The sequence below is a fragment of the Lutra lutra genome, chromosome 6 (genome assembly GCF_902655055.1).
Source record: "Lutra lutra chromosome 6, mLutLut1.2, whole genome shotgun sequence".
In the NCBI taxonomy this organism is placed as follows: Eukaryota; Metazoa; Chordata; class Mammalia; order Carnivora; family Mustelidae; genus Lutra; species Lutra lutra.
The window spans coordinates 76,959,427-76,984,121 of NC_062283.1; the positions used below are offsets into that span (position 1 = coordinate 76,959,427).

Consider the following 24,695-nt stretch of genomic DNA (forward strand, 5'->3'; position numbering starts at 1 on the left):
TCTCCTATCCCTCATATCAGGGAGATCATATGATAGTTGTCTTTCTCCGATTGACTTATTTCGCTAAGCATGATACCCTCTAGTTCCATCCATGTCGTTGCAAATGGCAAGATTTCATTTCTTTTGATGGCTGCATAGTATTCCATTGTGTATATATACCACATCTTCTTTATCCATTCGTCTGTTGATGGACATCTAGGTTCTTTCCATAGTTTGGCCATTGTAGACATTGCTGCTATAAACATTTGGGTGCACGTGCCCCTTCGGATCACTACGTTTGTATCTTTAGGGTAAATACCCAGCAGTGCAATTGCTGGGTCATAGGGTAGTTCTATTTTCAACATTTGAGGAACCTCCATGCTGTTTTCCAGAGTGGTTGCACCAGCTTGCATTCCCACCAACAGTGTAGGAGGGTTCCCCTTTCTCCGCATCCTCGCCAGCATCTGTCATTTCCTGACTTGTTAATTTTAGCCATTCTGACTGGTGTGAAGTGATATCTCATTGTGGTTTTGAAAGAAATGGAACAAATAATCCTAAAATTTATATGGAACCAGAAAAGACCTCGAATAGCCAAAGGAATATTGAAAAAGAAAGCCAAAGTTGGTGGCATCACAATTCCGGACTTCAAGATCTATTACAAAGCTGTCATCATCAAGACAGCATGGTACTAGCACAAAAACAGACACATAGATCAATGGAACAGAATAGAGAGCCCAGAAATAGACCCTCAACTCTATGGTCAACTAATCTTCGACAAAGCAGGAAAGAATGTCCAATGGAAAAAAGACAGCCTCTTCAATAAATGGTGTTGGGAAAATTGGACAGCCACATGCAGAAAAATGAAATTGGATCATTTCCTTACACCACACACGAAAATAGACTCAAAATGGATGAAGGATCTCAATGTGAGAAAGGAATCCATCAAAATCCTTGAGGAGAACACAGGCAACAACCTCTTCGACCTCAGCCGCAGCAACATCTTCCTAGGAACATCGCCAAAAGCAAGGGAAGCAAGGGCAAAAATGAACTATTGGGATTTTATCAAGATCAAAAGCTTTTGCACAGCAAAGGAAACAGTTAACAAAACCAAAAGACAACTGACAGAATGGGAGAAGATATTTGCAAACGACATATCAGATAAAGGGTTAGTGTCCAAAATCTATAAAGAACTTAGCAAACTCAACACCCAAAGAACAAATAATCCAATCAAGAAATGGGCAGAAGACATGAACAGACATTTCTGCAAAGAAGACATCCAGATGGCCAACAGACACATGAAAAAGTGCTCCACATCACTCGGCATCAGGGAAATACAAATCAGAAATACAGTTTTAACATACCTTGTCTTCCCCGTTAGCTGCTACTACTGGTCTCTCTTTTCACCTTCTGTTAAATTCCTCCCTCTTGTGGTCACGGAAGGGAAAATAGATGAGCTTTATTTTTAACTTCATACGTTCAGGTGAAAGTTGCATCTGATTCCTCAAAGGTCACTTCTTATTTTCCCCTTTTTCTCACAATGCCTCCCCCATTGTATCATACTGCTTTCCACTTATGCCCACACATGTACGTGCGCGCACACATGCACACCATAATCATCTTTACAAGAATTTCATGTCCCCGAGTCAAAAATGCAGGGGAAGAAAATTGATGTGTTCCCTGACCTCTGTTGGTTCAGAAGGACCGGGACCTTGTTTCTAAGGAATCACGTTGAGGTAACAATATTCAGACCCGCACAAAGGAGGACCCTTTCCTGGGGTGTAATAAAGGAAGTATTTTATGCACAAGATATGTCTGCCTAGGAGAACTGAAATTATCCAATATGCTTCAGGTTGTCTTAATCAGCCTCAATGGAAAAGAAAGCCAGAGAATGAATGGAAGGAGAAGTGGTGACATTGTAACAGAAACAAAAGAAAAACCTTCCCCGCTGATTATCCTGCTTCATCTTCCAATTCTGCGGTACCCAGGCCACCTGTAATGGACTCACACCATCTCTCTGGACTCGCACTGATAATGACATGACAAAGAAGGCAGCTAAGGGGCAGGAAAAGAGCATGCTTTTAGCACCACAGTGTAGATACACAGGCCAACAAAATAAAGTTCCCGAGATCCCATAGTCCTATCTTCGGAAGAACAAACGAGAGCAAGACAAAGAGGACACCGAGCGCTAAAAGCCCTCCAGAGCTGAGCGGTGCTGGTCAAGAAGGCTCGAGATTCTGTGCGTGTCTTTTGATAAATGGTGCTGGCAGGTGCCCACTTCATTACATGCAGTTGCGCTTCCGCTGGGGAAGTGGCTTCTAATAGAGACAGAGGCCTGGGCTTCGCGATCTCCTTCCAAACAGCAGGAGGATGAAAACCAATGTGTGTCTAAGGATGGCCACCAGGTATGCAGGAGGAAAACCTCTGAGCACAGCAGCCTTCCACGTAGCCTCTGGACGAGTGCCTTTAAGTAAGCGAGCAGAGGGCAAACCCGCAGTCCTGCGTGACATTTGAATGAGGCTGCTTTAGCAGCCGCGACGACTCCAGGAGGACTGGCCGCCGTTGTGTGGCAGGAACTGGGGGAGAAACAAACTTAAAGCTCACAGGAGGTGAGGTTTGTTTAAATAATAGAAAGTAATTAGACTGAAGACAAAAATCAGTGATGGCATTTTATAATTACAATTAAGTTAAAGGTTAATTTCCTTTGGTGCTAAAATCTTATTTAAAACATTTACCAGGAAAGGAAATTAGGATGTTGCTATCAAGAGGCATAGAGTGCTTCTGGGAATCCATGCCTATTATCACTTGAAAATTAGGTTAGGCCCAAAGTGGGAATTTCAATTCATTTTTGTGTATAACGAACGGATGGTGGTCAGGCTCAGAGTCGGTGAGCTTGGCTGGGGCAGGCAGTGCAAGATTTGCATTTTTCTGTTTGTTTGTTTATGGGATTAATTGCAAATGTTTCCAACAAAGGAGCCTAGTTTATACATGAACAATCCTGACGCGAAAAGAAAATTGGATATGGATTGCTTGTTCCCTTTGTAACTAATGAAGTTGATGTTAAGGAATTCCCGAAGCGGAAAAGCCAAGGGAAGGGCAGAGTAACATCCATACACCTTGGTCTCGGAAGTGAATGGAATCCAGGGACAGTGTTTCTGTTGGCTCCAAACCTGCCAATCCTGTTCCCTTCTCCCGGTTCCCACATTTTCTTTTCATCACCCTGTTTCTCAACTGGACATTGTCATGTCTCAGGTTCCAAATGCTGTGTGTGTATGTGTGTAAATATATAAATGTAAAATACTCATTTTTGGAACTGTGCAGAATCTTAGAGCTGCAAGCAATATTAACAATCGCCTACTTGAATCCCCTCATTTTACAGTTGAGGAAAGGGATACTTGAATTGACTTTCTCTAAGTTAAACAGTCATTTAGAGGCAGAACTGGGAATAGAACCTAAGTCTCCTGATTTAAATATGTTTTCCACATCACTTCTCTGAGATAATCAAGATAGATTCTTTCAATGCATATTTATCAATAACCACTCTGTGGGAGACTGTGTATTATCAGTTGTGTATTGTCCTTGGTCCCCCACCAAAGGAGGTACCACCTTTGTCTTCACGGTGCTTAGAGTCAAGGGTGCATTTCACACGAAGAACGACTGTAACTCATAGTGAGAATTCAGGCAAGGCAAGGAGGTGTGGCAGGAATACACCCCAACGTGTCTCATCCGAGTGAGAAGACTAGCAGATTCTTCCCTCAAACGATGACATTTTGGCTGAAATCTAAAGGAGATGTCAGAGGGGTATGTAGAATTTAACAAAAATAGGTGTGCCTTTGCTAAAGAGGACTACTTTCTACTACAATCCCTATCGACCAAATGTATACCACAATTCACACAGGAATAATCTGAAGTGTTTTTAATGAGCTCAATAGAGCAAATCTCGTTTCAGCTTTCACAAACATCAATAAAAATGTTAGAATAACTACTGGACATTCTCTTTCCTTAAATTGCTACTGTTCTTCTAAAGAGAGGATTAATTTCAGCTCCAGAGTTTTGTGATTTTCCTTTCTGGACAATGCAAAAAGACGCAAATATTATGTCAGCAAGGATTATAAGGCAAGGCATGCATGGTTTTTTAAAATTTTCTTCAATATGCTTGCATACATAAATGGGCCCACCCCCTAATTAAAACCTCTGCATTTAAATGGGCCGTGCATTCTAAGTACACCCTGGATGTCAGTGGGGAAGACATGCCCAACCATGTCTGGCTCGCCCACCAATAGCTTGTAATAACGGTTCTCTCTGAGTTTAACTGAAAGGCATGTCATATCTACTTGAAAGCAAGTATGAGAGGGAAGAACGAAACGGATCGGTGAATCCGGTCCATCCAAATGGTGTGGCACAAAGTGAGACCAGGTACCTTGAAGGTGAAGTTTGCTCAGTTATCTCATCCCATTCTGTATGCTTCTCCACATCTACTGAAGGCATTAAACGTGCCTGGATACATAATTTTCTGACTCTAGCTTTACAATTTCTTGACCTCCTCAGCACTTACCACTCTTTGTTATCACTCACTTCATCGACCCCTTAATTTCCTTCCTCAAAGAGGCTAATTCGGGTCACCTTCACTGTGGAGAAGAGACTTCTCCAAAATTAAAAATTCTCTGCCTGATTGTTAAGTTCTACTTTTTTGTTTTTTGTTTGTTTGTTTGTTTTCCCCTTCCACTTTGTTCCTCTATCTTCCTCCTTGAAAAACTTCCCTTCATCCTTATTTAGGAATTTCACTCCACAGGAAACTTTGTTTTTCTCATTCTCTGAATCATTCCAATTCTCATCTCTGTCCAGTATAGTCATGCAATGATGCCCCCACCGGCCCCCTGCACTTGAATCATACTTGGATTTTCAACAGCCACACTTGATGAGGCTCAGGCTCACTTTCTCCACTGCTAATCCTGGGTTGCTACACATAGCTGGAGAAAGTCTCTAAACATGGCTGGATGCTCTCTCCTGCTCAATGACGTTTTCACTTCCTCCCGTGGACTCTCCTCAGGACCTGTTCCAAACCTAGGCATGGGTTCTGAACCTAAGCTAGTACTCAAACCAAGAAAATTAAGGCTATCAAACATGAAAACCTTCCATTTTTTCTCCCAGAACCTGAAAAACCCTCTATACTGGAAATTATCCTTTTGTCTCCTTGCAACCCTACCTAAATCTGAGAGGAACAGTTACAGCTTTTTTCTTCCTGAGTAATCCTTCATCAAACACTGAGCTCATCCTCTCTGCCTGATCCAGAAGGATAAGCTTTCAGGCTCTTCATTCTGGCACACTCCACTGGATAGTTCCTTTGGCCTATCTACAGGTTGAAACCTCAGAGACCACAAACAAGGCTGGTCCCAGCCTGTCTCTGGCCTTTTAAATAATATACAAGGCGATTTCCCAAAAAAAAAAAAAATAAAATAAAATAAAAAATAAATACTTGAAGTATGAAAACTCAGTTCCATATAGATTCCCTGCCCCCTTTTTTTTTCGAAATTACGTCACACAAGATAGTCCTGTTGCTTGTCAGACCACAGTTAACCAACAGAGTGGTCAGTTGAAGGGATTCCATAGACCTACCTCAGCTCTCCTCAGCTTCTGCTGATGACCCAATACTCTGTCATTCCACACAGTAACTCTTGGAAATTCTAATATACAGTTCTCACCCTCTCAGAAATAACCTAAATATGCATTTTAAATTATTTTCTTCACGGGGCACCTGCATGGCTCAGTTGGTTAAGCAGGTCATGATCCCAGGGTGCTGGGATCAAGCCCCACATCGGGCTCCCTCCTCAGCGGAGAGCCTGCTTCTTCCTCTCCCTCTGCCTGCCTCTCTGCCTACTTGCACTCCCTATCTCTCTCTTAAATAAATAAATAAAATATTTTAAAAAAATTATTTTCTTCACATAATTCCCCTTCAAAAAAGATGAGATCCTAAATCTGTCCATGGTCTATCTTTAAAAGGCATGCATCTAAATATTGCATATGACACTTGATTCTGTCAACCCTATGAAGTTGGAATTATTTCATTATCCCCACTTTAGGGAGGACAAAAGTCAGGCTCAGAGTAGCTGTGACCTTTTTGTGGGTACAATGCTGGTAAGAAGTGAAGGTACAACCTGAGTCAGGTCTTCTGACTCCAAAGCCCTCAATACTTACCCTACTTCACCCTTCCCCATGATGTATCCAGGGGTGACTTACACTATTGGAGAACTGTTTGATAGCATCATCCTGGTGTCCCCAGAAAACCAGCATGTGTTTCTTCAAATCTCCCAAAGGTACGACATTCCCTCAAACCAGGCAGAAATAGGCAAGAGCAGAAAGACAGAATACTTTGTCATGTGGAACTTATATTTTATTTTTTATTTAGTTTTTAAAACCAAAAGCTTTACGTGGTTGCTCAGGCTATTTCAAACTAAAAAAATATTTCTTCTGCTATGATACCATTGTAATGATTGCTTTTCGCTTTCATTTTTTGGCATATGTAATTGCATTTGGTACTGAATGTAAAATATTGAAGATCTGGTTCTAATACAACTAAGAGAGAAACATGAAAATAAGACCCTGAGAAAACACATCTGCTGAGCAAGGTTAGAAAGTGAAGTACGTGCACTGATTTAGCTCCTAAGTCTCATTTCATTCAGTGTGGGCTCTGCCTGTCAGAAGCCCTCTCTATTATAAGAGTCATTTTAGTGACCTTAAAACAGCAACAGGGTAAAGTACTCCTACAAAGGGTTGTTTCCCTAATCAGAAAAAGAAAAAAAAAAAAAAGTTAACTCAGCGTCCACTCAGGGATTTTAGCCCAGACCAAACCCCTCAGGTTCACACAATAAGCTGAATTGCTGCTACCAAGCAAGTCTGTGTGGGAGAAAGGTGGTTCTTTTGAATTTGGCCTGTGGTTGGTTATGCTCTAAATTTCTTTTGTGCAACTGGAGATAAGTACCCTTGAAATTCTCACCTGCAGAGATAATGGATATACACTCCGTTTTCATAGGCCCACACAAATTCTTTAATGTCTTTCAAAGAGTTCTCCTAAATATTTAGGCTGTTTTCTTTGATCTGCCTTTTAAAATTCCCCTCATGGTCTTTTCCAGCTCTGTCTCCAAAAGGGAGTATGTTGACTAGTGGCTTTGTCATTAATACCAGGATACCATTTTATATTGCAATACCTCACTACCAATATGTACTTTAAAAAGGCAATTTTCAGTTTACTGAACACGGTGTTCATGATTGAGAAGTTTAAATAAATAGGGAGCTCACAACAGGGAATATATTTTAGCAAGGAATATGTATTCAAAAAGCATTCTTCTCTCACTTGGTAATTTTTAAATTCCACTATTATTAATGTTATTAAATCATAGTTATTAAACTGATATGGCACTTTACTAATTTAAAATCATTGGACCTCCATGGGTCTCTATAGGTCAGTAGATATAAATACACCCATGTTGCAGGTGGAAAAACTAAGGCAAAGAGAAAATGTAACAGTTGCAAAGAAAATGGTAACATTCCTGAGTTACCTTCAGAGGACCAAAGGCAAATCCCTCCAATGAGGCAAAAATTAAATGAGTATAATTTTTGTTATATTTTGTCACCTTCTGCCCCACTAGGATGGTATAAACTGGCCAGAAAGAGAATCATGGTTTCCCTACCAATTACCAACATTGGCAGCACTCACCAGGATTCATGGAAGAATGACTCTCTCACTGGAATCACTTTGAGGCCAAGAATGTCTTAGCCTCTCTTCCTCTACTCCTCTAGGCCAAGGAGACTACTGCGGTGGTTTCTTCCCATTGGCATTCAAAACTTTCTTTTATCGCACAGGACCCAGTCAACAGCAAACATTCTAGCTCTTCTAGAAAGGGTCTTCTCTTTATTATCATTGAAGGTCTTAAGGAGGAAAGAGTGAAAACAGTTGAATTTCACTTAGGAATTTTTCCAACATCTTCCATACTCCAATGATTACCTAATTTTCTTTAAAGGCTAACAGGTCTAGAGTTTTCACTCAGTAAAGATGGTCTTCCAGGAGCCAAGACTGTTCTGGGTTCTGGGCTACTGTAGCAAAGAGCAGGAAACAGTAAAGTTCACCCAGCTTACATTACAGCAATGGAATCAACAAAACAAGCAGATTGCAATGTCAGATGGCGGTAGATATGTTCCAATGAAGCCCAATAAAGTTGAGCCAGAAGAAACTAATCTCTAAATATCCCAGCATGTTTCCAACTGGCCTTGCACCAGTCAAAGTTATGTTTCCCTTTTTACAGGGATGTCCTGGCCCTTGCCACTTGAATATGCCCCTTGTCACTTACTGCATTTCCAAATGAAGCCAAGCCCCAGCTCCCTCCTGACATTGTTTACTCTTCTGTTAGAAGAAACAACACTCTCTTAGTCAACACGTTTCTGAGTCAACTTTGAATCTTGCCTTTTCTTCTCCTTCCCCCATATTTAAAACTTGGCAGGTGGTATGTTTTCTACCTCTTTCTCCGTACATCTTGAACTCATTATCATCTTTTCTTTCTCATTCTCCTAATCCTAATTTAGTCCTTCAGTAATTCCCATCCTTCATATTTTCCGATAAACCTTGAAATAATAGACAATATGCCAAGTGGCTATGAAGAAAACATTCCTCCTTACTTTGAAAAACATCATTGTAATCAGAGTTGTACGAGATGGGGCTGAGGATATAAGTAATTTTCGAAAGAAAGGATCATTTAAATGTGTATGTGATATCCCACATAAGTGAGCAGACACAGAAGAAATGAACTAAACCTTGAAGGACGCTCACCTTATTGCCTATGAAAGATACGTTACAGAATACCAAGACGTCTCACGAGTAACCATCACTGGCAAATCCGGCCTGCACGGGGTTTTGTTTCGATCCTTGTTCACATCAGAATATTCCTAGAATAGTAGATTGGAAATGAGAAGAAAATGAAAAAGTAAATTTTCTAGAAAGAACAGAGGAAAGATGCTGGAGAATAAGTGACAAAGGGGAGCATCTATGAGCAACAGAAGACTCAAAGCAACAACTCAAAAAATGTTTGTTAAGTGAATAATATAAAAGAAGCCTGAATATTTTAGATTTAATCCAAAATGTGATGCAAAGCCTTTGATAACCTCCCAGTAATTTATCAGAAGGGCATGAGTGAAAAGCAGAAACCACTTTTTCGATATACTTAGGAAAGAAATAGAGTATCTACCTTCCAGTCCTGTCCTCAGCTATTGTGTGCCCCCAAGCAGTCAAGTAATACTACATTTATCCGTAAAGTGTAGATTATTATTCCTACCCACGTTAGAGTAATTTTGTAAAGATAATTGATATCACTTGAAAGGGCTTTAGAAACTATTAAATATCACGCAACTGTTTAGAACTTTATTTTTATTTTCAGGAGTTAAGGAGATACCTAAGGAATAAAAGGTACTCTTTTTTTAATAATGCAGAGATGAGCATTGATCCAAGCATCTAGATACTATCATAATTACTTAGAAAATGACCTGTCGGGTGTTTTATGACCCTTATTGCTCAGAAAAGTTTTATAGCATATGGTAGCCTCTTTAAAGCCTAAATAAATGTGATTATGTAAAGAAAAAGGAAAACAGACCAAAGTGGTATTAAGGGTATTCTAAAAATGTAAGTTAACCCCACTGACTCAGTTTTTTGAGCAAGAAAAAAAAAAAAAAAACTGGTTTCCTCTGCTTCTGCTCTCCACCCACGTGGCATCACAAAGGGTTCCAGATGTGGTTGAAGCACGTCTGTAAAGGTGCAAGGAATCGAGTCTACCTATGCTGATCACCACAATGTTACCCGTCGTCATCAGTTGGACCCAGCTTATGGCTGTTCCTCTCCCTCGGGTCTTCAGGAAGACAGCCCAACAATTACCGAGAATGAATATAGGTGGAAACTGACCTTCACAGTTTCCTTGGCTGTGAACTCAGGCATATTTATAAAATATACAACGGAAATATGCCCTTTGATTGTTGTTTAAATTTGAATGCTCCCCTCATGAGTGAAATGGTAAAAGTCCATCCTACTTGACTCAGGTCCTCCTCTTTTCTCATGTTGGTTCTGAGTCCCGTGCTGTTGGAGCCTTTTTATGGCTCCAGATGAACCGAGTGATCAGAACAATGGCAAACCTTCCAACTCGGTGGTTGTAAGCCAGTTCTACCACACCTCACACCAGCTAGATCATGGCTAATAAGAGCAAGCCTCAGACAATTCAAACACTGTTCACCACACATACTCAAGGACACACCTCATTTCCCCTCTCGCCTTTTCTTTCCTTTTTTTTTTTTTAACTTTATTTATTTATTTATTTGTCAGAAAGAGCACACAACAGGGGGAGTGGGAGGCAGAGGGAAAAGCAGGCTTCTGGCTGAATAAAGAGCCCGATGCGAGACTTGATCCCAGGATCCTGGGATCATGACCCGAGCTGAAGGCAGATGCTTAAACAACTGAGCCACCCAGGCGCCCCTAACTTATTTTATTGAAATTCAGTTAGTCAACATATAGTGTATCGTTAGTTTCAGATATTCATCCAGTGATTCATCCACTGAATATAATGGCCAGTGCTCATTACATCGCATGCCCTTCTTAATGCCCACCACCCAGTTACCCCATCCCTCCCACCCACCTCCCCTCCAGCAACCCTCAGTTTGTTCCCTATAGTTAAGAGTCTCTTATGGCTTTTTCTCATGTCTTAGAATGGTCTACATTGCTCCCAACTCAAGCTTTATTTTCCATTTTTGGTCCTGATTCTATCCATTGGACTAGAAGACTCATCCTGGTTTCTTCTAGTTATCCCTTGGTTCACTCCATAATACTTGGTTTGTAATTACATCTGTTTTTTTCTGCTGTCCATCTCAAACTCCTGGAAACCAGCCAAGGAAATATTTCATAACACCATTAAAAGCAATAAAGCTGAGTTTGACTTAGATCTCAATTTCAGTGGAGGAGACCTTACCACTTACATCTGCTGCGATCTCATTCTACTCTAGCCCACTCTATTCTCCAGCACCAGGGTGGTGACCATCCTACGGAAATGGAACCTCAGAACAAGGAAACTCTAGTGCTGTGAACACCTCTCAGCAAACTAGTCCTTAACTCTCATTGTTGACAAGAGCGAACCCAAATGAAAAGGAATTTAGATACTATCTGCAGTGAATCACCAATCACAGGCAATAATTTCTCAAAATACAAACTTTAAATATAGTTGCCACTCAATTACGGTATAGCTCTTCTGATACCATTTATATTAGCTAATGTACAAATGTGGGTAATTCAGAAAACAAAGGAGTTTCCTTCTCTTTTAGTCCATCTTCCGTAAAATTCTGTAAAACTGGTAAAGTTTCATAGTTGTCCCAAATCACACACTTCCTGTTTTTCTTTCTCCTACACCACATGACTTAGAAGAATTATAAAGAAAATCCTGAAGTTTTTCAAGGGCTTTTAATTTTCTTCTTCCATGCCGTATGTCTTACCCAGGGCTCTACATTCTGTATTTCATTTTATCCTCACAGTAATTGTATGAAATAAGTATTTTAATTCCTATCTTAAGAGTGTTAAATGATTTAAGGTCACACAGCTGGCCTTAAAATGGTCAAAGCAGTATTTGAACCTTGATCCTTCTAACATCGGGGCCTTTGTTCTTGCACTGTTCCATGTCTGATGAGAAGAGAAATTCAGCCTCAAAAAAGTGTTCTCAAGATAAAAAGGAATGAGGTATTACACTATAAAAATACAGGGAGGCACCTCAAATGCACAGTATGGAGGGAGAGAAGCCAATCAGAAAAGGCTACATACTGAGTCCAACTATATGATGTTTTCGAAAAGGCAAAACTATGGGAACGTAAAAAGATCAGTAGTTGCCAGAGATTGGGGGAGGGTGGGATAAAAGACAGAACCCAGAGGATTTTTAGGGCAATGAGACTCTTCTGTATGACACTAACATTGCGGATACACGTCATTATATGTTCATCAAAACACATAGTTTAAAAGACCAAACCCTAATGTGAACTCTGGACTCTGGGTGGTAAGGATGAATCAGTGTAGATTCACCAGTTGCAACAAATGTCCCATTCTGGTGTAAGCTGTTGACAGTATGAGAGGTTGTGCATGTGTGGAGACAGAAGTTATATATGAACTCTCTGTACTTTCTGCTCAATTTTGCCATAAACTTAAAACTGCCCTAAAAAATAAAAATCTGCTAAATAAAGATCTCCCCCACTAAACAGATATCATAGACTTGATGTTACTTCAAACCTTGCTTGATTTTCTACCTGTGGCACTTAAGATACTAAAAAGAAAATAAAAACTAGTCGAAGCTAAGCTAGTATAGAATGTGACTCTAGAAGTGAAGCTATCCACAGGCATCGTAATTCAGTCTCAATTTCCCTTTCTCTCTCCTCCCTGTCATCTACATTGCCTGCCTTTCATTATTTTACCTCTTTTATCCCTACCACACAACCTTCATATCCAGGAGTGGAAAAGAAAAAATAAAAACAAAATCTTTTAACAGTGCTCTAAGTATTTATGGTTTCCCCAACTACTGCTTCCAAAACCTAGTGGTGTAAAGCAACCATTTATTATGCTCATGGGTCTGTAAGTAAGATTTCAGACAGGGCACTGTGAGGATGGCTTTTGTCTGATCCCTGATATCATGGCCCTCAGATGGGCAGACTCCACGACTTGGCTGACTGAGCAGGTTGGGGCTGGACTCACTTGGATGCCTTTTTTCTCATGTTTCTGGGTGGTGAGGCTAGCTATCAGAGGGAACCTCAACAAGTCGGTTGGTCAAAGTACTGGTCCATGGGGGTCTCCATTAATCTCTCCATGTGGGCTAGTTTGGGCATGATGGCTGTGTGCCAGGAGAGCATCTCAAAAGAGCAAGGGGAAGTGCATTACACCTCTATGATCTAACCTTGGAAGTCATATAGGATCACTTCTACCATACTCTGTTGGTCAGAGTGACCACTAAATTGTACCCCGGTCCAAGAGGAAGGGACACAGACCAAAACTGCCAGGTGGGAGGAGTGTCAAGATCATACTGTAAGCAGATATGGGATAGGAGATATTGTTGGAGCCATTCGTGATAGATTCTATCACAGTAACTTTTGCTATATCTTGTTGTACCTCAAATACTAAGTATGTATTGCATTTGAGTGTTCGGTTAGACTTTATTTCTGATTGCCTATTTCAGATTATGAACCACAAAATGACAAGGACTGCCATGTTCAGTTAATTTATACAAGTTCCCCCATAGCAACTTGTACTTGACAATCATAGTATATGATATTATTACTAGTGCTGCAATTGCTGATAGATACATGCACTTAAGCAATCACTATTTTTTACATTTGTAATGTGTTGCAGAAAATCTCCACACTAACCAAAAAGACATATAGCATCTTTACAGTGCAAGTAAATTTTATTACGCCAATTAGGTCTTAGTTGCTTGAGAGGAGTACATAAAATCTCACAGTTGTGGGGGGGGGGGGATCACTACCCTGAAGAAACTATCTGGTTTCCTCCACAATTAATCACTTTGGTTTCAATAGATTATTACACGGTCTAGATGAGTAATCTGTGTAAGATCTTGACCATGACTGTTGACCTCTTTTGAAAAGTGAACTAATGAAAGCACTTCTTCCTTTTCAGTTGATTTCATAGGTGGCTTTGATTCTTATGGCTATCAAGGGCCTCAGAAGACATCTCATTTACAACTACAGCCTATGTACATGTAAGTACTGTACTTCGGAGATAATCTTCTGTGATCCTAAAAGATAATTAAGTAAACATTATTGTGGCACAAAATAGATGGCAAGGAGCTTTCCTCCAATTACATACTTCCAGTATTTTCTCTTCTATTAATATTGTCTTGGCTAGGATAATTCTATAACATTTTCTTCATAATTCTTTTTTAAATTTAACTTACCGAAATGCCATCTCTAACGTTACCTTTAGTCTTATATATAAGTATCAAAAGTATCAACTACAGAGCTAAAAGGCCTTTATTAATATACTACTTCTTTGAATTTCCCCAAATTATACGTTATGAGAATGATATAACATGGGAGGTAGTTACATGTGACTATATATAAACTATATGTTCTGGCTTTCCCAGGAGAGACTCGGTTTACATGGTTGTCCTGGCATAGTTATTACCAGTACCTCCTCTTCCTCTCAAAAGTATTCTCATTTGGACGATAAAAGATAGGTTATCAGTTATATATAGTATAACCCTAGTATATATAGTATAACATTAGTTATGTATAGTGTTAAAAAAAATTTAAAAACTGAACAATAATGCTCTGTATCATTTTTCTGATGTGAAAAGTGAAAATTAAGCCAGAATAGTAACACTGAAATTTATCAGACCCTTAGCTCTAGCACTCAAGAGAGCAGACATACAATCAGAGCCTGATTTTTATATCTGTGTTTAGGCAAATTCCCTTGGATAACAACTGATAACAAATTCTATATATCAGCATCAAGTGATATGCTGAATTGCAAGCGAAGATCAAAATAGAAAGTAAGATTCTAATTCATTTTGAAATGTGAGCTTCTCTCTTTGAAGATATGTGTTTGTCGTCGTTGTCCTCCACCATTGAATCATTTTACCTTTTAAGATTGTTAATGTGTAGGATAATACATGGATTTTTAGAGTATTTCTCCTCCAAGAGATTAAAGTAATTTTTATACACCTCCTTGTAAGCTTCTCCTTAAAAGGGGAATGATCTATGCATCACGCCTGCATTTTTCTTTGGAAGTATTTGGTAACACCACCCATAAAAAAGACTTTTTCGGTTCAGAATTCAGTCAGTATGATATGTCATTCAAAGCATCCCCTCTGCAAACAGTACATCACATGTTTTCTTTTTAGTACCCCACAATCACTGCCCTAATTCAGGCATTCATTACCTATTGCCTTCTAAATTTAGTATCTCCATCCCTTCTTCCATGAGGCTGCCAAATTAATCTTCTCAAAGTACCGTTTTGACTATTCCCTCCCTTGCCCCCAAACCATCAATGAATCCTTATTACCTACTCAGCAAAGTCCACTCTCCTCTCCATAACCTGCTGTCCCAGCCTCTCATCTGGCCCCAATATTCTGCTGAAATATTATCTCTTCCTTTCAACCCTTAACAACCCTTGACTGCCAATCATATGCAGAAGATGCTCAGAGACACTGGGAAAATGTAATCATGAGTAAGAACTGGCTCTGTCCTCCTGAAGCTTATACTCTACTGAAGACATTAACAGTCTGATATCTCCCCTTATCCACTTTTTTTTTTTTGCCTGCCAAACTAGAACTCTTGCTTTCTGCAAACATGATGTGTATTTTTCCAATTATCTACGCTGTTCTCTTAACACCAAACATATTTTTTTCCAAAATGAAATCCCACTATCCCTCAAATTGTATCTTAAATACATATTTTATGGAAGATTTTTAAATCTCTTTTTCCTCTGATAGTTCTCTTTTTTCCTTTTACCTAGTACTGCAGTTGTTTTCTATTTAGACTATGTGTCTTCTATGCTCCCCGGAAGACTTGATAGCTTACACAAAAAGGAAAATGATAAATCTTTTAAATTCTTTACCACTCTTCTCAATATTTTAGCATAACCTTATGTAAAGTATTCCATTAAAAAATAAAGGCAAAGCAGTAAGGAGTAGTGGTTAAGATGACCTACAAAAAGCAGAGTACTGGAGATAAAATTCTTTATGACCTTGGACATACAATTTTATTTGAATAACTGTAACTATTCTCATCAAACCTAAGTTTCCTTATCTGCAAAATAGAGATTATATAGGCTACATGCTTCATATAATTATTCTGAATTTAGAGGCACATAAGACATAAAATATGTCACAGAGTAAATGCTTAATAAACATTAACTTATTAGTAGCAACAACAATGCTATATTAATGAATATTACTCATGAAAAGACTTTATCAAGATAGAAATAAATATGTACTATATTTCATTCCCAAAGTATTTCCTCTATAAACAATGTATCACATGGAATATCTACCCAAGTAACATGTACTTAAGAGTAGACCAGAACATCTACAAAGCTTGCAATTGTTTGCTTCTGACAATATCGCATGCATTTCTTCACCATGTAGCACTTCACTGTGCTGATCAACATGCACGATCAATAAATGTGACCAAGTTATAATAAATGACATGTAACCACATATGTAGGATTAATTACAATAATAACACAAGAATGCTAATTATAGACAATAAAGTATATTGTTTCAAATCAGGCATTTATAATTCTAATGTCCTTAAAGACGGGACTCTGCAAGTTTAATATCCAACATTAAATTCCTTGAGCAAAACTTCCCATGATTTTATTAAATAGAAGACTTTAAATGCCAAACCAAAAGTAATAAAAATATTTTCTTCCTTACTGCCTGGGACTGATAAAAGTATCTAAGAAGTTTCAAGTCTTACTGCTCATGAAATAAGTAAAATATTTAATGAAATTCAAATTTAGGAAGTTAGAAATACTTGCATATAACAAATTGCTAGTCAAAATACAATCCTGTCCCTTCTACAAAACTTCCCTTATGAGACTTCAAGTACTACAACACTAAGATTTTATTTTACAGATGAGGAAACTGGATGAAGAGAAAGGAAAACAGAGGTCCCACGACTTGGTAGTTGTACAACCCCCCATTATTAGCCAGTTTTCCTAACCCCTTAATTCCATTCTCTCCAAATTCTCAGACAGACCTGCCAGTTTGCTCTGGCATTCACTGTGTTTCCTGATTTTCAGTTTATTCATTTATACTTCTCCACACTAACTTAGCTGCCATGCTTCCAAACAGGCCTGCCTCCCTCCCTTTCTCTGCACTCTCTTTATCCCCTTTTGATTTTACATTATGCCCTGAGGAATGAAGGGCTTTTTCAACGTGGTAACCCTCGAAATCAGTCACTTGAGAGCCACTGCTTGTTCAGATCCGGTGAAAAGCCAAAAGGACTCACGCACAGACCTCATCCCCTGCTGAGAGGCAGGGACCCGAACATCTCCTGTGTCTTTGTCCTTTGGGTGTAGCTTTTCCTGTCAACCTGCCATAAATAAGTCTCATAAAGTAAGAGTAATTTAACATCACGGGCCAGTTCAAGTGCTTTAACAATATTATATAGCAACTGGAGATAAAAACTCTTCCTTACAAGGAAAGCAAATGCTTTAAAGTAATGTGCAGTTTTAGCTGTGGGGCTTCCATTATACCCAGTCAATCTATGGCTGAGAGCTTTGAAAACGCTGCCCTGACTGACTTCCATTTAGGGCCATGTTTCACCGCCTACCGTCACCCAACAGACTGTCCTCTTCAGTTAAGTTAGGCAAATGCTCTTGGCCTGTAATTCTTCCGATTATCTATAACTCATCCTAAAAGAAAAGGTTTACATGAATTTATTTCTTAGGGTTTGGCACACCTCTTTGAAACAAATCATAGCTCTAAAGCTGCTGCTCCCACACATTCCCATGTCCACGGGTTAATTGTTTAACAAAGTAGGTGCTTTGACGACCCCTGACCTCCATGCCATTGTGCATAGAGCTCTGTCTCGGCACCCTGCTATATAAACTGCGAGAATATCCCTTGGTATCTCACTGGTAACATCTGAAAATATTGCATTCTTTTTGGCAGGCTAATTGTACAGCAATACATATTCATTTCATGTGCCCCCAGAAATGGACTTTAAATGATCATAAGTGGCCTCTTTATCCAGGAGGTTACAGACTAAAAAGAAAAGGAAAGGAAAATTGTCTCTTTTAAAACAAAATTGGGGCTTGGACTTTTTTTTTTTTTCTTTTTAATTTTTGTTTGTTCTTGTGCTTGGAGAGGCGAGAAAAGGCACTGCGCTCTCCCCCTGGATTAAAAACATCTTTTCTCTCTCTCATTCTCTTCTCTCCCAGGTCGAAATAATACAGATGGCTTCAGGATGTCAGCTCCTGGACCTTTCAAAGAACTTGATTCACAGTGGCCTCCTGCATTTTATGAAGAGCAAGAAGCAACTGAGTCTAAATATACATATACAAATTAACACAACAAACATAAAGCCTCCACATGCACTGGGACACACACACACACGCGCGCGCACACGCACACGCGTGTGTGTGCACTCACACACACACGTACACAGAGGCCCATACTAATTTCACTTGGCCTCCTTTTTCTAACGGAACCAAACATGCAGGACACGCCCGTCTTGGATTTCCTGAAAGCAGGCTTCTTTCTCCTAGGCCTTCGGAAAGTTCTCAAGGAGACTTGTTGGCGCCCTCTGCTGGCCGTCATTAACTCCTCCGCAGCCCAGCCGGTCGGCCTCTGCCAGCTGCTAAGTCTTCAGGGGGCGCTTTAGTTGGAGAGCCCTGTCTTCTGCACTCCCTACGTTTTGATAGCACCACGGCTATGTAGGCAATGTAATTGCAAAAACAAACAAAACACGCCATGATGACCTTGTAACCGAAGTCCGAAATGGCAGGTTGTTTGCCCTAAAGGCTATACCGTACATACTTGCCTTAACCCACCTAAGTTGTGCGCCCGAGTCTCAGTGCAGACCTCCCCAAGTCCCTTCCTTTAGGCGAACACACTGCTATTAATCCCGAATGAGTTTGAGTCTGTGTGTTTCATGTCAAGAAACAAGACTGCATAGCCCAGCAGCTCCAGTGTGTCTGTGTACAAAAGCTGCCCGCTGTCAGCAAAGTGCTTTACCATTGAACCTCCACGGTGGCCAAAACAGACAAGTGACAATAACAACAACGACAAAAATCGTCATCTTTATAATGCTTAAATATGGTCTTCTCGAAGGGGTTGGGTGGGACGAAGTAAAATTTACTAATCTACTAAACTCATTAATCTACTGGAAGCAGAGAGCAGAAATGGCTTAACTCACTGATTTTATTTCTCGCACTCTAGGTGCTTTTATAAGTATCTACAAATATCTTTTACTAACACAGAAACAGCTGTGGATTTCTATCAACAGAGGCCAACTGAATATGTATTAGCTATGTTTACTCTTTTATATCTAATTCAAACTGAAGACCCTACGTAGGTGAACTTTTTTTCCTAACTTCAGCGTACGAGATTATTTTTCGGGTGGGTGGGTGGGGGGGGAGCAATAGTTACCTTGGTGAAATATTTGAGATCTCTTTGTGGTATTTGGGGGATCTGTTGTGTGTTAGAGTGTATTTTAATCCTCCTGTATTATTGTGGCAGAAAAACTGTGCTGTTAACGTAGTTGGCAACAAGATGCCTTTGGAAACTTAATAGTAGGTCAATGTGTTTATGGAATATTCTGAATTCCTAGGAAATTTTGTTCTATATATTCAAGCATTATTTGGTTTTCATTAGTGGAAAACATAATTAGCTCAGGCTTGTCAGGAACTCAGAAGACTCATATTTTTTCTTGGGAAAATCCACCTGAGATGCTAAAATCAATTTTTTTAAACGAATACAACATCCTTAAATGCAGTGAAATTGAGACTTGAAAAGTTACTAACTGGCATGGAGCAATGTTTCCTCTTGGTTTCTATGTAGTTTCAGTTAGTGGGTTAACCTACTTTGGACCTTAGCCCATCCAGATCTACATAAACCAGTCCCATTACTGTGTTTGCATGGATGTCTGTGAAATACACACATACACATTTGAAAATGATAAAGGAACAAAGGTGATATTGGAACATAAACAAACAAACAAAAAGGTTCCAGCACTTGTGCTTGAATTTTCTCAGTGGCTTGTATATGTTTGTCCATACGTACAATGTATAAAATCTATAATTGCAAACATGTCAGTGAAACCTCATATGATGATTTTATAGTGACATGCATGTTTAATGTATGAGAAAAATATTTACCAATGTGTTGTCCTCTGATTCTTAAAATATAAATACTATACATGCCAGAAACTACTCATTTCATATAGTCACATTTTAGTGGGACTATTATAATGAGGTTTCACTGTACATTCATGCTGTGATGGGGTTCCACCTTCTAGGACATGTATATGGATAGAGATTTAAGTGCACAGACAACAAGCCCTCATATTCCTGCTTTAAGTTACAGCCAAGCTACCACCTAATCACTACTATCATCCCCACGAAAATTTTCAAAAACAGTTGTTGACTACTAAAAAGTAATCAGTAGACAGGTCCTTTTTTGGGAGCAGTGAGCACAGTAGTGTGATTATATCTGGAAAAACATCTAAGTTGTACAGCTGAATCCTCCTCAAAATCCGGTGAAGAATGCTATTTTTCTAGGCTGAGCTTTTGTTATAAACCTAATATTCAGAAGGCAAGAGTTACAATCCTGATGTGTCTTCTTTTTTTTTTTTTTGCGTTTGTTAATTCTGAATGTATTTTTAACAGAGTGATTTTTTTGACTTACTAGTGTAATTTGCATTTTAAAAATAAATGGAAAAACAATTAAGTTTCTGAGCCATCCCTGAAAACCCCTTCTCCTTCACCCAGCGTATTTGCTTATGTCATTGACAAGGAAACCCTATTAAATTTACATGTAGGCAACGCGGTGTTCTGTGCTATGCAGGGATGGACGCATCAGCAATAAAAAGAAATCGCCAGGTCACGGCACCATTTTAGCTCAGTCATAGGTAGCGCATACTTTCATTATCCCCGAACACTAAGAGTTCTTTTACGAGACTGCTTGGAATAGACTTGCTGTCATTTAGAGAAGTCCCCTCCCACCCCCCGCCACCACCTTCTATCTGAATTTTAGAGCACCGGGCTAATAGCTCACAGAGGTGTTCCGGCATTATATTAAAAATTTTTGCTTAACGTAGGCAGGGTTTTTCATTTTTTTTAAAGGCCAAATTCTTTAAAATAAAATAATCTAACACGCATTTATTTACTCTTCCTTTGATGACATAGTCTTTGACAATACTCTCAGTGGACAGTGCTGGGGAGGGATGGGCTAGTAGAGAAGATTAACCCCTGGCATTTGTGATTGCACAACTGTAATTTTCACTGTATGGATAGAAGCCTGGGGCCTTAGACTTCTCCAGGCTTGGGCCATCTCAGGCTTGAGCTGCCGTTGGGGTTCTTCTCACTGCACAGACACACAGCAGCACCCCACCCTCTAAGCCAAAATGCAGAAATTGATTGAAAACAAAGAAGGCTTTGAGGCGGCATTCCAAGAAGCTGGAGATCAGCTTGTAGTATTTGACTTCTTGGCCACACGGTAAGTCTTGTAAATGATCAAGCTTGTTTTTACTTTTGTTCCCTGTGTGAAAGGGATGTTGGTGTGGTTCATTGTGATGACTGTCAGGCTATGCTTCACACTGTGAGGTCAAATGCACACAATATCTACGTTGCATAAAAAGAGACAAAAGTTAATAAAGCAACTCTATCCAGGTACCCTAAGGAAGATTCTAGCATCTGGAGTTCTCAAATAGGGTGTGCATGTGGTAAATAATAAATGTTGTTATTTGTTGATGGTGCCAAGATCTTTGTTTGGTAACTGTTAAAATCATCATCTCTAATACAGTGAAGGAAACAGCCAGAATTCCATTGTATTATAACGAGTGGACCATAAACTGAGAAATACAAATTCATTTTAAGTAGGTCACACTGAACAAACTTTTTTGAGATCCAAACCCATTTATTACAGAGGCAATAAACTAAGGCCCACAGAGGTAAGAAATTACTCTAGCTTACCATTTATCCTGAAAATGCAAATAACTCACCATTCTACACCAAATTCTGGAATGTGTACTCTGGTCAGAATAAAATAAACAAAATCGCAGGCAATGGAGATCTGTCAACTGATGCTAGACTGCTAAATCAGAATGAACCATGACAAGGAAGACCCTAAGACAGTATAAAATTATGAAATGTGCCCGAATTATTGTGTATTAAGTTCAATATAGTCTCAATGTGAAATACATTTAAATATGTTTTATTATCTTCTAATTCTTTTAAAAAACAATAACTCATACCCATATGTAAACATAGTCAACCAATTATGTTTGTTTTCAGGGTTAGAATTTTTTCTGTTATTTCTTTTTTTTCCTACGATTTTGTTTATTCATTTGAGAGAGAGAGAGAGAAATCACAAGCAGGGAGAGCAGCAGAGAGAGAGGGAAAAGCAGGCTCTTTGCTGAGCAGGGAGCCCGATGTGGGGCTCAATCCCAGGACCCTGGGATCATGACCTGAGCCAAAGGCAGAGGCTTAACCAACTGAGGCACCTAGGCGCCCCCTGTTATTTCTTTTATAATACATTTATGAATAGTTAATATTAGAGAGATTGAGATTACTTTAACCGTTCCATCATGAAAATACTTACTGTGATTGTCAAGATAATCTTCCTTCAGACATTTTATCTGTCTTCGGTAAAATTTCAGCACTAAACGCTTGTACTCAGAAAGCTTTGATATTGAGATCCTTACATTGTAAAAAATGAAGCCCCAGTTATCCTCATCACATGTGAATCTTTGCTTGGATGCATAGTCAATCCTCTTTTGGTTCTATTACATCTTCCCTCCGCCCACTCCCAAAACAGGAAAGAACAAAATCTTGATTGATATATTATGTCCAATTTAAAACATGCTAGTATCTTGAAACAATAACTTCTGATAACTGTAAGAGCAAAATCTCTAAGACATTTATGTACTCTCTGCCGTTTAATTCAGCAAAAACTTGAACTAGATACATTCAAGGGTCTCATTTGGCACTGGAATCTGCACAGGTATCATGAGTTATGCCTGCCACTGACAACAAAGAAAATGAAGGGAGCTTCCTCTGAAAAAGGAATAGAGGCACCGCTTTTTACATTGTTTAGAATTATAACGAAGGTTATTTTTAAAAATCCTCAAACACAGATTTAGAAGCAAAGGAGCCTGAAATTTTAATAGGGATTGGAAGTTTATTTCTATAAGATAAGTCCAGATGAAAAAATCCTTTTACGAGCCACATGCTGATGTTCTGACACAGTGCAAACCTTTATTAAAATTAATGTAAGCCTTCTCCATAATGAGAGCACAGAATTGCGGTGCCTTAATAATAAAACAGTTATATTTTTTAACTTCTCATTCTACCCTCATATGAATTGAAGCTGTAACAGCAATGGAATAAAACAACTCCCAAAAAAAGATTGCAAATTGATGCTGTCACCCCAAGGATGATGGATTGATTCAATTAATCAGTAAGTCTTTTCTAAGAGTCCTTCAGGGAGTTATTTACCAGAGGCATACCCTGTTTATTCCCCTCCCCTGTGCCTGTCACTTTTCTTCATTATTCTTCTAGTTTTACTCATTATATCCTTTGGGGATATGTTGATCTCCGCGTGCAGAGGGGTTTTGCACATTGCTGTCTAGACATAAATCTTCCGAGCCTCAGACTAGAGGCTACGAGAGCACCTGAGCCTCTTGCTGTTATCTCAGGCTGACCAAGACTCTCAAGATGAAGTCAAGCAAAGGGATCCTGAGCTCTAAATGAGAAGTCACGGGAACCTATTAAATTGAGTGAGGACTCTGAGAACTTCTCCGTTGGCAATGATGTAACAACTCGGTGCTGCAGACACACCCATGGCACTAGTCTTCCCATCTGCAAAAGCAGATGAATAGGGCAGAGCTGGAGGGTTGAGAGGCTGGGGCGTATGCTAATTCATAGGAAAATGAACCGGATTCATTGTTTGTATTGTTTTGAGTGCTGAAAGGCAAGTATTTCTAGACATGAAACATTGCCATTTCTAATGAGCCAGATATCTGTCTAAATCTTGCTATCAGGGGTGGCTACACAGTTTGTGAGACCCAGTGAAAAAGGAAAATGTGAGGCCCTTGTTCAGAGAGTAGGAAAAAAGTGTCACTAAAGTACTAAAATAGGGACACCTGGGTGGCTAAGTTGGTTAAGCATCTGCCTTTGGCTCCACTGGGCATCTGCTTCTCCATGACCTTGTGCTCCTCCCTACCCCTTGTGCTCTCTCTCTTTCTCTCTCTCTCAAATAAATAAATAAAATATTTTAAAAATAAAAATAAAAATAAATAAAGATACTGAAATATAACAATTTTGCCTTGGGGCCTCTGGGTGGCTCAATCAGTTAAGTGTTCAAATTTTTTATTTTTTCTTTTAAGATTTTATTTATTTACTTGAGACAGAGAGAGAGAGAGAAAGAAGGAGAGATAGGGAGGGGCAGAGGAAAAGGGAGAAGCAGAGCCCAGTGTGGGGCTCAATGCCAGGACCCTGAGATTATGACCTGAGCCAAAGGCAGATGCTTAATGGATGGAGCCACCCAGGTGCCCCAAGTGACTGACTCTTGATCTCAGCTCAGGTTTTGATCTCAGGGTTGTGAGTTCAAGCCCCCCTAAAACAAGGAGTTATTTATTTATTTATTTATTCAAAGATTTTATTTTTTTTAAGTAATCTCTACACATAGTACAGGGCTCAAACTCATAACCCCAAGACCAAGAGTCACATACTCTGCCAACTAACTAAACCAGCCAGCCAGGCAACCCAAAGACCTTTCCTGTAAAAGTATTTTATTACTTATAAAATATAATAAATGTAAATAGTAACATTTAAAGAACAATATAGAATATAAATAATAAAAAATACTTCGGTGTCATCACCAAATAATACAATGAATATACATTATTAGCGGGACATCGTGGATCATAAAATGTTTCCCCCACCTTTCTACAACTTATCATGAAGTCATCAAAAT

At 39.3% G+C, this 24,695-nt stretch overlaps 1 protein-coding gene across 3 annotated transcripts in view; it reads left to right on the forward strand.

Moving 5' to 3' along the window:
* The window catches only part of NKAIN2 (sodium/potassium transporting ATPase interacting 2), a 1,050,746-nt gene extending 1,030,266 nt beyond the window's left edge, over positions 1–20,480 (forward strand). For 2 of the 3 annotated variants that reach the window (XR_007128249.1, XR_007128250.1), the window contains 3 exons: positions 13,667–13,748; positions 14,452–14,540; positions 17,939–20,480. Coding sequence is in view for 1 of the 3 variants with exons in the window: in XM_047734702.1 (XP_047590658.1) it covers positions 13,667–13,748; positions 17,939–17,948 (92 nt within the window). In the remaining 2 variants the exon portion in view is untranslated. The remainder of the gene's footprint in view (positions 1–13,666; positions 13,749–14,451; positions 14,541–17,938) is intronic. The other variant, XM_047734702.1, reaches the window with a different exon arrangement.
* The last annotated feature ends 4,215 nt before the right edge of the window (positions 20,481–24,695 follow it).